Source organism: Apis florea, unplaced genomic scaffold (assembly GCF_048593485.1).
Source record: "Apis florea isolate Af1SG1 unplaced genomic scaffold, ASM4859348v1 contig_2278_pilon, whole genome shotgun sequence".
Taxonomy (NCBI): Eukaryota; Metazoa; Arthropoda; class Insecta; order Hymenoptera; family Apidae; genus Apis; species Apis florea.
Window position 1 is genome coordinate 95097 of NW_028256551.1, and position 13948 is coordinate 109044.

Genomic DNA, 13948 nt, shown 5'->3' on the forward strand with positions numbered 1-13948 from the left:
CGAAGGAATACTTTTATCGAATTTTTATTTTTGCACGTTCGATGAACATTTTTTTTTTTTTTTTTTTAAGTAATTTAGGGAATGATGATTTTGATGAAAAATGTGTTTATTAATTTCGTTTCTTATTAATTTTAAACGAGAGAAATTATTTTTTAATGGGTTAATAAACAAATGTGTTTTTATTTTGGGGAAAAAATATTCGTTTCTCTTTGTTGGAAGTAAATTGTACGCTCTAGTTAACAATTTTAGTTAGAAATATCGTTCGCCTTTAATTAAAATAATATTATTCTCTTCAATGTTGTTTCAACGCGGTATAATATTATACGAGTAGATTTGTATGATTGAAACAAAACAATATCTTTCTAGAACATTCGTAGAAGAGTATAAGAAGCGAATATACGTACTGTTAATACATCTTCATAATTTCGTATTAAAAACGATGATTTGAAATTGGCAATAAATTTAATCCTGTATTTTTCTTGCTATAGAAAATTATTCTACAACATTTTTATTCCAATACAAACGTCGTGTGTTTTTATTATCATTCTGCGTAAGGAGAGAATTATAATTCATTTCTCGTTTTAATTTGGAAGCTAGACAAATTGATAATTGTTATAAAATATAAACAATAATAAAAAATAAAAAATTCTGACAAGTAGATCGGACTTGGTAAAAATTTTCGAACGATACGTGAGGATACAGGTGAAAATCTGATTAAGTTTTCATTTGCCGAATCATTCGATTAAACAATCGTCCAGCCGATAAACAATTATGGGAGAGTAATTAATGCGGCGGTGTATAATTTCGTTATTATCCAACGATCTGTTGGTTAATACGTGTCCAATATAATAGATGAAACATACGACCAATCGGTTACCCGATTCCTGCACGAACAATGCTTAATTATTCCCCTATTTTCTGTGTCGATCACAACCAGAAACAATCCCCGATAAATCATTTCGCGGAATTTCGTGATTCGATTCGATCGAAACCTTTTATGTATTTAGCTAATTTTTTTCAGTGACAAATTAATTTATGGTCGATTGGATGAAACAAAAGGAAGAATTTCACCAGTTGTATTCTTGCCGTGATGCATTATTTGATGATTAAATTTTAATTCAATCTCATTTCATTTAGCCGTTTTATTAATCTCCTCTTTTTTAATTGGAAAAATAATCCCTTTGACATTTTGGGAAATCGAGAATTATTTTTGCTTTATTATTTAAATTTTAATTCCTTTCTTTGATCCAATTCTTTTTTTTTTTTTTTTTTTTTTTTTTCCTTAGATTTAGATGTCGATCTATGGACGAATGATAAGAAATAAATTTAATTAGATAAAAAGCGCGTATTTTGTTTAATTAAAATTATGTTGAATTGCATGGCACGCGCGTAATTTTTTAATGTGATTTAAGGTAATTAGTATATTAGAATAATTTTTAAAAAGCGTACTGTTTATCTTTATTTAAAATATGTTGAAAGCATCACGAAGATACACATTTGATGTGAGAAATGAGATTCAAAAGTATGTACGTACGTTTTCATAGGTAAATTAAATTATTTACGTGCTCTTTCATTACGAATTGAAATTATTGAAATTGGGAACGTTAAAACATTCCCAATTCGATAGTTATAAATTTGGGTGAATTAATTTTGGAATGTAATTTATGATTAAGCATATTTATGTTTTCACAAGGTGTTAAAAATTACGACTTTATGAAGCTGGAAAAATATTGGACGTAAAATTTTAATTAAAAAATATTTATAATATCCTTTATCACGAAAAATACATAATATTCCCGATGAAGCCAGAGAAATTTCATCATCATCCCTTAACCATAAATTATATTTCAAAATTAATAACTTTCGAATTATACATCTATAACTGAGAGAAGCATTTTAATGTTTCCAATTTCGATAATTTAATTCGTAACGAAAAGAACGCGTGCGATTAATAAATTTGAGATTTACCGAATAATATTATACAACATGTAACATAGTTGATTAAAAATTACATTCGTATCATATGGATTCGAATGGAATTGAAAAAGAAAATATTTTTATAACAATGCGAGAGGAATTTGCAGAAAAGAACAACGTGTTAATTAATTTTCTGCGATATATTCGAAATTTGTCTTGAACATTATTAATACGATATAATACGAAGTTTAAAAATTATTAAAAATTATAATCGATACAACAAATTATATTGAACATGAAATATGAACTGAGAGAAAGAAAATTCTTTCTTTTTTTTTTTTTTATTTTCATAAACGTGAGAAAAAAATAATACGAATAAAATCTTGTGCAACGAAGTTTAAATAAAAAATAAGGCAATAGAAAATCAAATATAGATAATAGGTAAGAAGAAGGGGTAATGTAGTATGAAAGAAGGAGGTAGAGGAGGAAGCGTAAAAATGTATACAGTGGAACGAGGGGTGGAAAAAGTCGAACGGTAAAAAGCTGCTGGGATTAAAATGGAAAGGGGAGGAAATGAGAGGAGAAAGGGGGGAAAGAGGAAATGAAAGTCAAAGAGTAAATAAGAAATTACTGTTTATTCATGTGGAAATACTTTTTACGATTGCGATTTACACGACATAAAGAAAAATATAATAAATATCGGGAAATGTATTTAAAATGTATTTCTATGGTGAGGCGAGATTGAAGTTGTTGTTGAGATTATAAAAAAGATTAAAAAAAAAAAAAAAAAATGACTATAATAAGCACAAATCCTCATCAAAAACGAAATTTTCGAATTAGATGAATTTCGATAAACTATTTTCTTCATTTTTCACATTTCATCCAACTTCATCCAAACTTTTGTACTCATACTCAAGTTACACTTAATTAAAACACACGTATACAACGAACACGTGTAATGTTCTTGTTCCATTTTCATAACTAGCAAAAATTTTAACCAGTGTCTTACGTTAAACCGTATCCCCTCGAAATCCAGCCAATAATCCACCCACTCAACGACGCAATCCCCAGAAAATCCTAATCGTTTCTTAATTAAAAAACGCGACGTGCATTCCTCTCCACTATCCGGGACGCGATTTTTCCTCGACTCAAAAATTACTCGCGACTCAATTCATCCTTGCGCGGGTGGAAACAAGACTGGAAGAAAGAAACGAAAAAAAAAAAAAAAAAAAAAGAGGAAACAAATTAAAAGGACCACGCTCGCTAAACGAAGAAGAACAGCGGAGAAAGACGACGACGACGACGACGACGACGAGTACGGGGACGAGAGACGAACAAAGAGACGCGGAGAGGATGCGGAGAGAAAGCTTCTCCAACGTCGAGGGGAGCAAACATTAATGCCACCCCGCAGACCGCAGATGTTGCGCCAATTACAAACCTCAACCCCTTGCGCCGCGCCAACCCTCTCGCTCGCTCCTTAAACCCGACCTCTCCGGAAAGGGAGGGAAAACAAGAAGAGGAATACCGCGTGTTCCGACTTACGAGCCCGATGTCGCATATCTTCCTGCCTTCCAGCTCTTTGTCTTTTCCTTCTGTCGCGTCTTCCCCTCGACAGAACCGTCCCCCTTCCCCCCCTCTGTGTATGTGCACAAGAGCTTAGATGCACCCCGCTCGAGGCTACGGGGGACGGGCCGCCGACGAGACACGAATTTTCGAAAAGGCACTCGCACTTTGTTAGATTAAATTTAGAGCGTAAGGCGTAAAAAGAAGCGTTTTCTTTCTCTTCCTCTTCCTCTCTTTTCTACTATTTTCCTTCTTCTTTGTTTCGTTTCATTCTTTCTGGGAAGGAAGGGGGTTGGTTGAAACGAAAGGAGAAAGAGAGAGATGGTTGGAGAGGAGGATCCTTCGTGATCCTTCGAGAGGGGAAGGAGGAGAAGGTTCGAGAAGGATAAGGGGGTGGAAGAGAGGGAGGAGAGCGAGTACGCGCCGGTGGCTGATATTATTCTTGGGTCTTCCCCGGTGGAGCATTATTAGTTCTGGCGTGTTAGCATACATGAAATATTGATGTTACAGAGAACCCTCTTCCACCCCCTCCCCACCCTCTTTCTCAAGCTCTTCTCACCCCCTTGGTCCCACGTCTATCTCTCTTTAGATTTTACAGATATCCGCTTGTAGTCTCGCGATTTCGTCTGTCTCCTTTCACGCGGATCCTTTTTGTCATTGATTTTGTCAACGGTTTTTATCCCTTTTTTATCACTCTTCTACTCCTCCTTTACGAACACTTTTCGAGCGTTATACTGTGGATTAAATTTCTCGGCTTTGATACGTACAGGAATTCAGTTGTTACAGTTAACCTTTCCGCTTGTGTTTATATTTGTATATGAATACTTTATACGTGTGCGTTTGATGTGGAAATCGATTTATAAATTTAGATCGAGTCGTTCGATTGAACGGTTATCGAAGGAAACGCTTGTGCAAATAATTATTTGTTATTCGACTGTTCGACTATTTATAACGATATTACAATATTAATTTTGAAGGTAAATTATTTTCTTGTTTATTATTGTTCTATTTGTAAAATATTTTATTATCGTCATGGTATTATTATTGTTTTAGAATTTTCGCAAAATTGATAAAAAAAAAGAAAAGAAAAAGAAAGAAAAAATCTCAGAACGAAAAAGGAAAATCAAATCGAAGGAAAATTATACCAATTGATTACAGAGTTGATTAAATTTTTCAAGCTTCTTTGACACGTTTAAATTTATCCTGATACGACGATGCGTCCTAATTCCTTCAAGCCATCCTCAAAGCCGCGATCGATTTCGAGGATCTTAGACACGGGTTGCATTGGTTAACAGCCGGGTTAATTACTGGAAATTTAGAACTCGTCTCGAGGGAATCTCACGCTCTTAAACGTGAAAGTGTTCAATCCCCGATTTTGATTAATAACCCGTGATATTAATTCGTTTATATAACTATTTTTAATATTTTTATTTTGGGTCGAAATACAACGTATTCGTTAAATCAATTTAATACGAGTGAAAAAGGGAATTTTGTAAACTTGTTGTCCTACTATTATTTTATCATTTTGAAAATTTCCACTATATATACATAAAAATTCTGAAAGAAATTGTGGCAAGATAGATTTCTTAGAAATTTTGGAAGAAAAGAAAAAAAAATTAGGTTGAAATATATTTGCAAAAAAATAAGGTGATTCGATCTATATAATACGCTGTCTCGTAAATTTCTCTTCATTTCGTCGCTAACATTATCACGTTATTACATTTTTGTTGCATTTCCGTCTCACTGCACCCGTTTCCTCCGAGACTTCCCCATGGGAGATGTCTGAGTGATCGATGCGTTCTTCGAAAAAAGATCAAGATTGAAGAGAATACGTTCTCGCCGCTAGACTTCAAGGAATGGAACTTTTTGTCATTTGCATTTACTTTTCTCCAAGTAGCGCGAAATTTCCATGTGTCTGATCTGTTAATCCGACGTGTTTCGTTTCTCATGTTCCTAATCCATAATATCTCGCTATAAATTTCATTAAGCGTGTCCGTCTTAATTTTGAAGGAAAAGAAAAAAAAAAAAAGAAATAATAATACGTCGAATGTGTATGATATTATTTTTAAGAACAATTATGAATTTTATACAAATTTTAAATATTGTAAATAAATAGGGAACATAGATTGAAATACGATAGTTCACGATACTAAACGAAAGATAATTTAAACTTATGTAAAAAGATTTGTAAAGAGAAAGTCAATTTTTGTTCATTTTTCAAAAGCGATTTATGGTAAAGTAATATGAAATTCTGAAAAAAAAAAAAAAAAAAATGACACTCATTTCGTTACATAACGAAAGATATAGTTTCATAAAATTGTTATTTTCGTAAAATCTCGAAAATAATACCCTTTCTTTCAAAATCTCATTATTTCCTTTACCGTATCACGTATTTCAATCACGTTCGCACGAATAATAATTCGAACAATCCACGAAATGATTTTACCTGCTTTTATATTTTTCTCGTTGTGAATCGTCAGCGAGCTTGGATTCCCGTAAACAGAGTTATTCATTTCGGCCATCAGCTCCCAATCTGTACAGAAAATGGCATTTTATAACAGTATCTCGAGGGATTTTTGCCAGAAATAAATGTCTGAAACGTTCACTCCTCCCTAGAACTTCGTCCTCCCTCTTTTTTTTTTTTTTCAAACGCACGTTGAAGGCTTGCCACCCTCGTTCTATAAATAATAAATTACCACCATTTGAATGGCGGTCGAGCAGCTAAATTATACAATTTCCTCAAAGAAAGTGACGAAAGTTAAACCGCTTACGAGATTCGTGCGCGGCCACGAACACATTCGATCGGCACAATATTCTCATTTTATTTTCCATGACACGAAAAGTTACTTCTCTCTTTTCAAGACTTTTAACTCTTTTTACGAAGACTTCGAATTAAGCAATCCTTAGAAGAAATTCCATCTCTTTCCGCCTCGTAACACGATGATAAATTATATATGTTATACAAAGTTTGAAAATGTATTGTTTCAAGATTTTTGCAGAAATTCTGATAATGCTAAAGAAAAAAAAAAAAAATTCATAATACGTCATAATCTATATACATATTGTCTCATTCCAAACAATAACCGTCAATTAAAAACTACATTGAAAATTACGGAAATAAAATAAAGTTTCGAGTTTCGAGAATGCACTTTTAACGAGAGCACAGAAGAAAAGGGAAAGAGAAGAAGGGAGAAGGGAGAGGAAACGCGAAATAAGAAACGTCCAACGTCTCGAAGATGGAGGATTCTTTAAACGGTATCGAGGGGGAGGGGAGAAGAGGCGGGCATGCGGGATAAAATATCATTTTCTTCGCGATTAAGGCAGGTTTTACGAGCTTACCTTTCTTCGATATCTCGGTGGTGGAAGGGCTGGGGCTGGTGCTCGGCGGCGAGGACACTGCAACGAAAGAAACAAGTTTTTATTTTTAATTAAAGTTTCCTCCTCCTCGTGAGAAAGGGACGGTAGGCGCGTGCCTCCACGTTGAAGAGAGGAGGGGGGGCTTGACAACCGGCGATGGAAGCGGGCAGAAGACAAGGGGGGTGGTGGAACTTGACTTGGTGGAACCTGCACGGGCACAGTTATGGATCGCGCCACCTGTTACTAACTTCGCTCTCAAACGTATTAGCCACCGTGGCGCCGGCCATGCCGGCCGGATCATATTTTACAATCTCTTTCCAACTCTGTCGGCTCGGTTGAATATAGTTGAATAATTATTCGTAATATCGTGATTCGTTGCTCGTTCAGTCCAATGGTGTCATCGTAGGAGAGAAGGATTTGGGGAGTGGAGATTATGTTCTGAGTGCATATGTTGATGGTAATTGAGGTTGGGCGAATTGGTTTAACATTCTAATATTTTCGTTCGTATGCTTTTAATGTGAAATAATATGGAATAATTAATTCTTAATTATCGTGATTCACGGATTTGTGGATTTGTAGTTGTCACAAGTGATGTTGTTAGACGTTTTGTGTTATTTCATTGTAGCAACAAATGTGGGATAAGGAAAACATTTTTATTTCTATGTTGTATCTTTATTAATTGTCTGGTAATTGATGTATCGATTTAATATTTTGTTTTATTCATTTATCATATGAATTAATATTATTAACAAAATGTTACAAGTATAAAGGTATAGATAAAGGCAATATTATTAAATAATTCAAATGAATCGTTTCGTAAATCGTTCGAAATTGTTCTAATAACATGGCATATCATAACTAACAATTTCGTCTGTTCTTGTATTCGAACTTTGATGATACATATCATCAAGTTTCGTATTCACAGATGAACTGTATTAAACTCGTTGAATTAATGTTGAATTGGTTGTTGATGTTAAATCATACGAAAATTAGGAGCTATCCAAAAGCCTTCAACTTTGAAATTTTAATACAATGAGTTATAAATACATGTGTTATGCTTAGTTGAAATGTTTATAGAACGTTTCGCTTTGCTTTAAGTGTTTCTATAGTTGATGTAAATAATTCACTCGTGAATATCAGAGATAAATTCAAGAATTTTAGAATATTTACTTTCAAATAAATTTCTTTATCCCTTTATCGTCTGAATCATACTTAATCTCTTCAAAGGTAAGTTTCTCGAATATCAAGGAAGAAACATCTCTCTTTTTATTCTTTCTAAATAAAATTCCTAATTTAAATATTAAAACTCAACATATTTCTTTTTTTTTTTTTTTTTACCAAAAATAAATATATTTAACATTTATTTATTCGTTAATTAAGTCTCGCAGCGAGAGATTAAATCCAAACGATTTCGAAATCACGAAAGGGAAGATCGAAATCCTCGCACCTTTTCCAAAAATAACGGATAAAAGCAAAACGGGAAAACGAGCACAGACAGACAGGGAGACAGACACGCGCGACGTTCGAGAAATTATTTAAATCCTTTTCGCCGATTTCAATTAATTTTCACCCGTCACGATTATCGATCCTCCGCTTCTATTCCGGAAGAGCATCCCTCTTTATTATTCACACGGCGTTTCACGGACAAATTAACGGGTTCGAGGGGGTCGATGGAATATTTTCCTACGACATTGCCACGCCAATATGCATACACACCTATTACACGCAATATTCGTAATTAGTTCGTCATCAGATGTTATCTTCGCTTTGTTTTACTCGCGGATCTTTGTCGTTGATGGAACGGTTTTAGACTTTTATCTGAAGGAAATCAATGATTAACCGAGTATTAGTTGTTAGCTCGAACCCGACCTAATTTTCAAATTTTGAAAATTTTCGTGACAATTTGTAATTTGATTGCACATTAGTGGTTGAAAGTTTATTTAATTGTAATTATTCAGAATTTTTTTTGTCAATTTATCAATAAATAAAATAATGATATATGTATTCTAAGAAAAGCGCATTTTATGAAAAAAGCATTTTCGATTCTAAAATAATACTTTTATGTAATAAATATTTTTTGTTTTTTCTTTCTAAATATTGTCAAAAATAAATGAAAAATTATCGAAATTTAATATAGCGAATTAAAGAAAAATAAAATATGTTTTGAGAAAACTTATTATATCTAATTTTTTCTCCTTTTTGTAGATATTATTGTGAATAATAAACGAAGCTTAAAAGTTTGAAATAACTTTCTTAATTACAACTATAGTCGATATTCTTTCGTTATTAATTTGTAATTAATTTTACAGAAATTAATAATAATCTTAATGGATTTTACACGAACAAAAGAATTCCATTCTATCTTTCTCACAAATTATTGGATTTTTATGGGAATACCACGTTAACGATATTCCGAACTTTCGATCAACACTTTTGTCAGAAAGTGTGTTATTTGAAGGGAGCTTCACGATTTGGACAACTCTAATTATGTTCTTTAATCATAAAATGATACTACAAGATTCTATGTATTCTCATTTTGTTCTCGAAAGAAATTTTATACCACCGGATAATCACACGATATTCGATATTTCTTATATATCCGATAAAAATAATTACATAGATCGTTCGAGAAATGGATACGATCGAGAGAAAGTTAAGCTGGATTATTGGTTTACGGTGATTTGTAATTGTTTGAGAGAAATGGTTGGATGCGTGAGGTGAAATGATCTCTGCAAAAAATATTATTTTGTTCATTATTTCTCAAGATATTAAGGATTAATAATGAAAAAAATTTCTCAAGAGTTATTACGTGATCGTGCTATTTTTTAATCTATACATTTTTGTTACATGAAGTTTAAAGTTTGCGGTGCTACATGTGTAAATTAATTTTACATGGAATGGGTTACAAGTTTTTAAAGGGTAAGTTTGGAAGATTCTTAATAAAGACTTATGAAGAAAGTTAGGGAAGCTGGAAGTTTAAAAAAAGAAATGTTAAAATTTTCAATGCAAGTAGAATAATTTATTTGCAACGCGACCCAACCTTTTTTTTTTTTTTGAAAAATAACAAATATAAAGAAAGAGTTAATTGTAATACATAGCATGGCAATTTCATTCACGAGTGCAAGAAATTCCCTTTTTTCCCTTCTTCCCTTCACCTTTTATCGAATAATTAAATTTTACCGAATAATTTAATAAAAAGAAATAGTAGGTAGTTTTAATAAATGGGTTAGATAAAATGTACACGCCTAAATTAATCTACACGTACAAATGGGACCATTATCTCAGCATGCAGTGAAATTGTAATCTCAATGTCAGACTTATTCCCACCTACATTGCCTTCTTTTATTAAAATAATTACATCCCATGACATTTGAGAAATGAACACCGTTCAATCAATAAGATAAAAACATTATAATCATTACGTATCGTGACAATCAAATCCTTCTTCCAAACAAAAAGAAACAAAACGAAAGGGAATTTATTTTACGACGTCACATTTATCGATAATTTCGTAATATTTCATCACGCGTATGAAGATCGACGAAACGTCGTGGAAATTTCAAAATAATTATTTATATAAATTCGGGAAAAACCGTTTCAATAATCGCATTTGCGGTAATCCATACTTTTTGTCCAACTTTTATCGGAAGAATAAAAAATCGAAAAAAGCAACGATTCTCGTTTCGCTGGAATCATTATCACAATCATCTCGCCTCGAATGTCAACCACGATAATTAGCTGTTGGCGCGAAAATCGTGTGTTCGTTGCCATTGATTTGGCGGCGCGGATTATCTAATTTCAAGGGTTCGTTTCGACGCGTGGATATAAATAGGCGGGGAAGGGAGGGGGAAAAATTCATTTATCACTTTTGCCAGCCGACGACGGAGAAAGAAGAGGCATTAGCCGGCGAGAACGAGAACGAGAACGAGGAAAAGGGAGAAGACATCGGGGGAAGGTGAGAGAAATAGAGTGAAGACTTCCCATTTTGTAGGTGGCTGAGTGGCAGACGGAAGGAAGGAGCGGAAAAAAGGCGGGGAAGAAAAGGAGGGAAGACGGACAGAGAAATATATACAGTCGGGCAGAGACTTTTCACTTTTGATTTATCGCGCCAACTTTTATTTCTCAGGGGAGATATTAAAACCCGTTGTCCCGGCAATTTAACTTCGCGCCACCTGATTGATGATTCGGCCAGTCATCCTACCTCTTTCGATGCGTCGATTAGCCTCGATTAATAAAATCGCGTTAAAAGGTAAATAAAATTAATATCTCTCGATTCCGTTATTCCGTGATAATTCTCTTTTTTTGTAGGATGTGACGAAGGATTAATCTCAATCTCGTTGATGAAAAATCGAATGAAAAGAAATTGAAGTCGATCATCGAAGATTGTTTTGCAGGCACGAAATACTTTCCTTTATGATTTTTATATAAGGAAAAAGAACTGTCTTGAGCTTTAAGAAATACCACATCTGAAAAACTTGCATAAGTTCTTCCAAAAAAAAAAAAAAAATATATATATATATAATTAAAATAGAAACTTCTGATTATCTTCATTGCATAAAATTTCTTCATACCTATATAATTAATTAATCATCGTTCTACGATCAATCAATTACTTTCACACAACATAATCGATCGTTTCTACACCGTTTAATTTGAAAATTCAAATTCGTGCAAAGATGAAATTAATATGGACAAATGTTTTCACACTTTCAACAGACACGATAAAATGTCGCACGTCCATCGAAAAGAAAAATCGGATGACAATCCACCTTGTGAAATTTACACGTGGCTGTTTCAAAGTTTCAAGAAGGTAAATGAACCCGTTTAAATCTTAAGCTGCCTTAATTAGTCTAATAGCATCATCCTTTTTCGTCGGTCCATCAGCGACCCTTCCATCGCTCCATCCAATTTCTTCCGTCGCGTTGGAACCTGTTCAAATATTGGCCGGTTTACTAATTCTAATTAGTGCGTTCCACCTGTAACAAGCCAACTTTCTCGTTTCTCCTCTGAGAGAAGAAAAAGAAAGGGATGTTTCCTTGGTGAACGCGTGTGATACAGGCGAATGTTAACTTTTGTGTATGCCAAGTGAATATAAATTGAGAATTAATTCGTGTCCTAATCAGCTCGAGATAAAGATAATAAGCTTTCTTTTTCTTTGCTTCTTCTCTGCTTCAAAGTTCAAGAAAAGGATATCGAAATACGGAAACCCGTTTAGAATAATTATTCGAACGAAATTTTTACTTATTAAATATCGAAATTTTTATTTGAATATCGAATGAGAAATATCCAATTATCAAATTTAAAAAAGTATATTATAATATTCTTAAAAACGTTTAAAAATCTGTTAAATCTAAAAAAGACAAGGAATTTACTACTATCGTCGTACAAAATGAATGGAACAATTTCTACTTCTCACTTTGCACTTCTGTCATCCTGCCCCGCGTGAAAAGAGCGGCAGATTTGATTTAACGCGGGAAATTCAATCGACGGAAATCTGACCGGCTAAAAGAACTGCCCAACATTTCAATAAGTACGATAAATATCCGGCCCGCGACGGGCAACTGTATCATCCTGGCAACTGGCGGTCGGCTCCACTAATAAAAAGCCATACATTTATCACTTTTATCCGCGCTTTATCATACGTACCGCCACGGATACTCATAAAACTGCATTATCCTTGTACGTGTGCAGGAACTTGGTTTTTATCGGGCACGGGCCGATGATATTCTCCCCCCTTTCTCCACTTCCCCATCTCTCGAGTCTAACCACTTTTTCCGCTATGCGTTATTCACTGTTGGTTGGACCGTGCCGATAAACAAATTTCCTTGTAGCTACGAAATCAGATTGTGAAGTGGTTTTGATAAAAAAAAAAAAAAAACAATAGTTCAAACTGCGAGTTAGATTAGATTTCAAAGGATCTTAGTTTATAGAAATAGCAATAGTTTATAGAATTAAAATACATGGTAAGTGGATATTTATTAATGCATTTATGATCATCGTGTTATTTCTACTTCTATATTCGTTATTTTTATAGATTATGAAATATTAATATTAGAAAAGTTTTTTAATCGAAGAAGATGGTCTAATAGACGAATTGTGAAAATATTGAATATGATAAAAATGAGATGAAAGATATATAAAGAATATAAATCGTTTTAAATAACATTGATGATAAAATATGACGATGTTGACGAGGAATAATAAAACATGTAGCTTGTTATTAAGGATATGTAACATTTTTACTTTTAACTTTCTGGTAAAGGCAATCGAGAGATTGAATATCGAGCGACTGGCTTATTTCCATCGTTCTCTATAAAAGGAGACAGTACAAGCTTTAGTGAAAATGTTGCTTAGTTTTTCGTTTAAAATATGCACATAACTAAACACAAGTTTTTGTCACTAATAAATTTCATTCCAGAATTTTGATAATTTTTATTATTAATATTAATTTTTAAACATTAAAGAAAAGAATATTATTTAATTTAGTATTTAAATCCAGTTACTTCTTTTTATTTTATTTATTTTAAGAAAAGATACATTCAACAATCTGCACTACTGAATAAAAAGAGTATTATTAAAAATAAATATTCTAAATTGTATTTACTTAGAATATCATTCCTGTAAAATTCAATTAACACGGAATTTTTATTTTTATAAATCGTTCTAACAGAAATTGTTTGTTCGTATTGGTGAATGGGACTTCACAATGAATTCCTTCCATATCGGTATTTTATTTGACCGCTCTATTTACACGGGTAAACGTAGTATTGAAACGAGTGTATTAATCGAAGTATGTTGACGAGGCCCCGTTTAAACCAATTCCAAATTATACGTTTCGGGAACCAATTACGACCATTTAACGCATCAACGAGAAACAATTCGATTTACAACATCGTCTATTTATAGAGAGGTGACAACTGAAAAATTGCCAATTGCGCGAAATCTGCGAACACGTTCGTTCCATTTTAATTCTAATCCATCTTTAATTAATTGTAAAATAATTATAATAATAATACATCATAATTTATTATTACACGTGTAAAATATCACGAGTTGAAGATTTTTTCTTTTTCAAGAAATTCATTATTTATACTTGAAAGTCCGGATAAAT

General features: G+C 33.0%; 1 protein-coding gene across 3 annotated transcripts in view; it reads right to left on the bottom strand.

Moving 5' to 3' along the window:
- LOC100871130 (lachesin) overlaps positions 1 to 13948 on the bottom strand; it is a 306132-nt gene that overhangs the window by 16928 nt on the left and 275256 nt on the right. For 2 of the 3 annotated variants that reach the window (XM_086903121.1, XM_086903122.1), the window contains exons 8-9: positions 6820 to 6876; positions 5927 to 6013 (exon numbers count right to left, since the gene is read on the bottom strand). In XM_086903121.1, the coding sequence (XP_086759247.1) occupies positions 5927 to 6013; positions 6820 to 6876 (144 nt within the window). The remainder of the gene's footprint in view (positions 1 to 5926; positions 6014 to 6819; positions 6877 to 13948) is intronic. The other variant, XM_086903123.1, reaches the window with a different exon arrangement.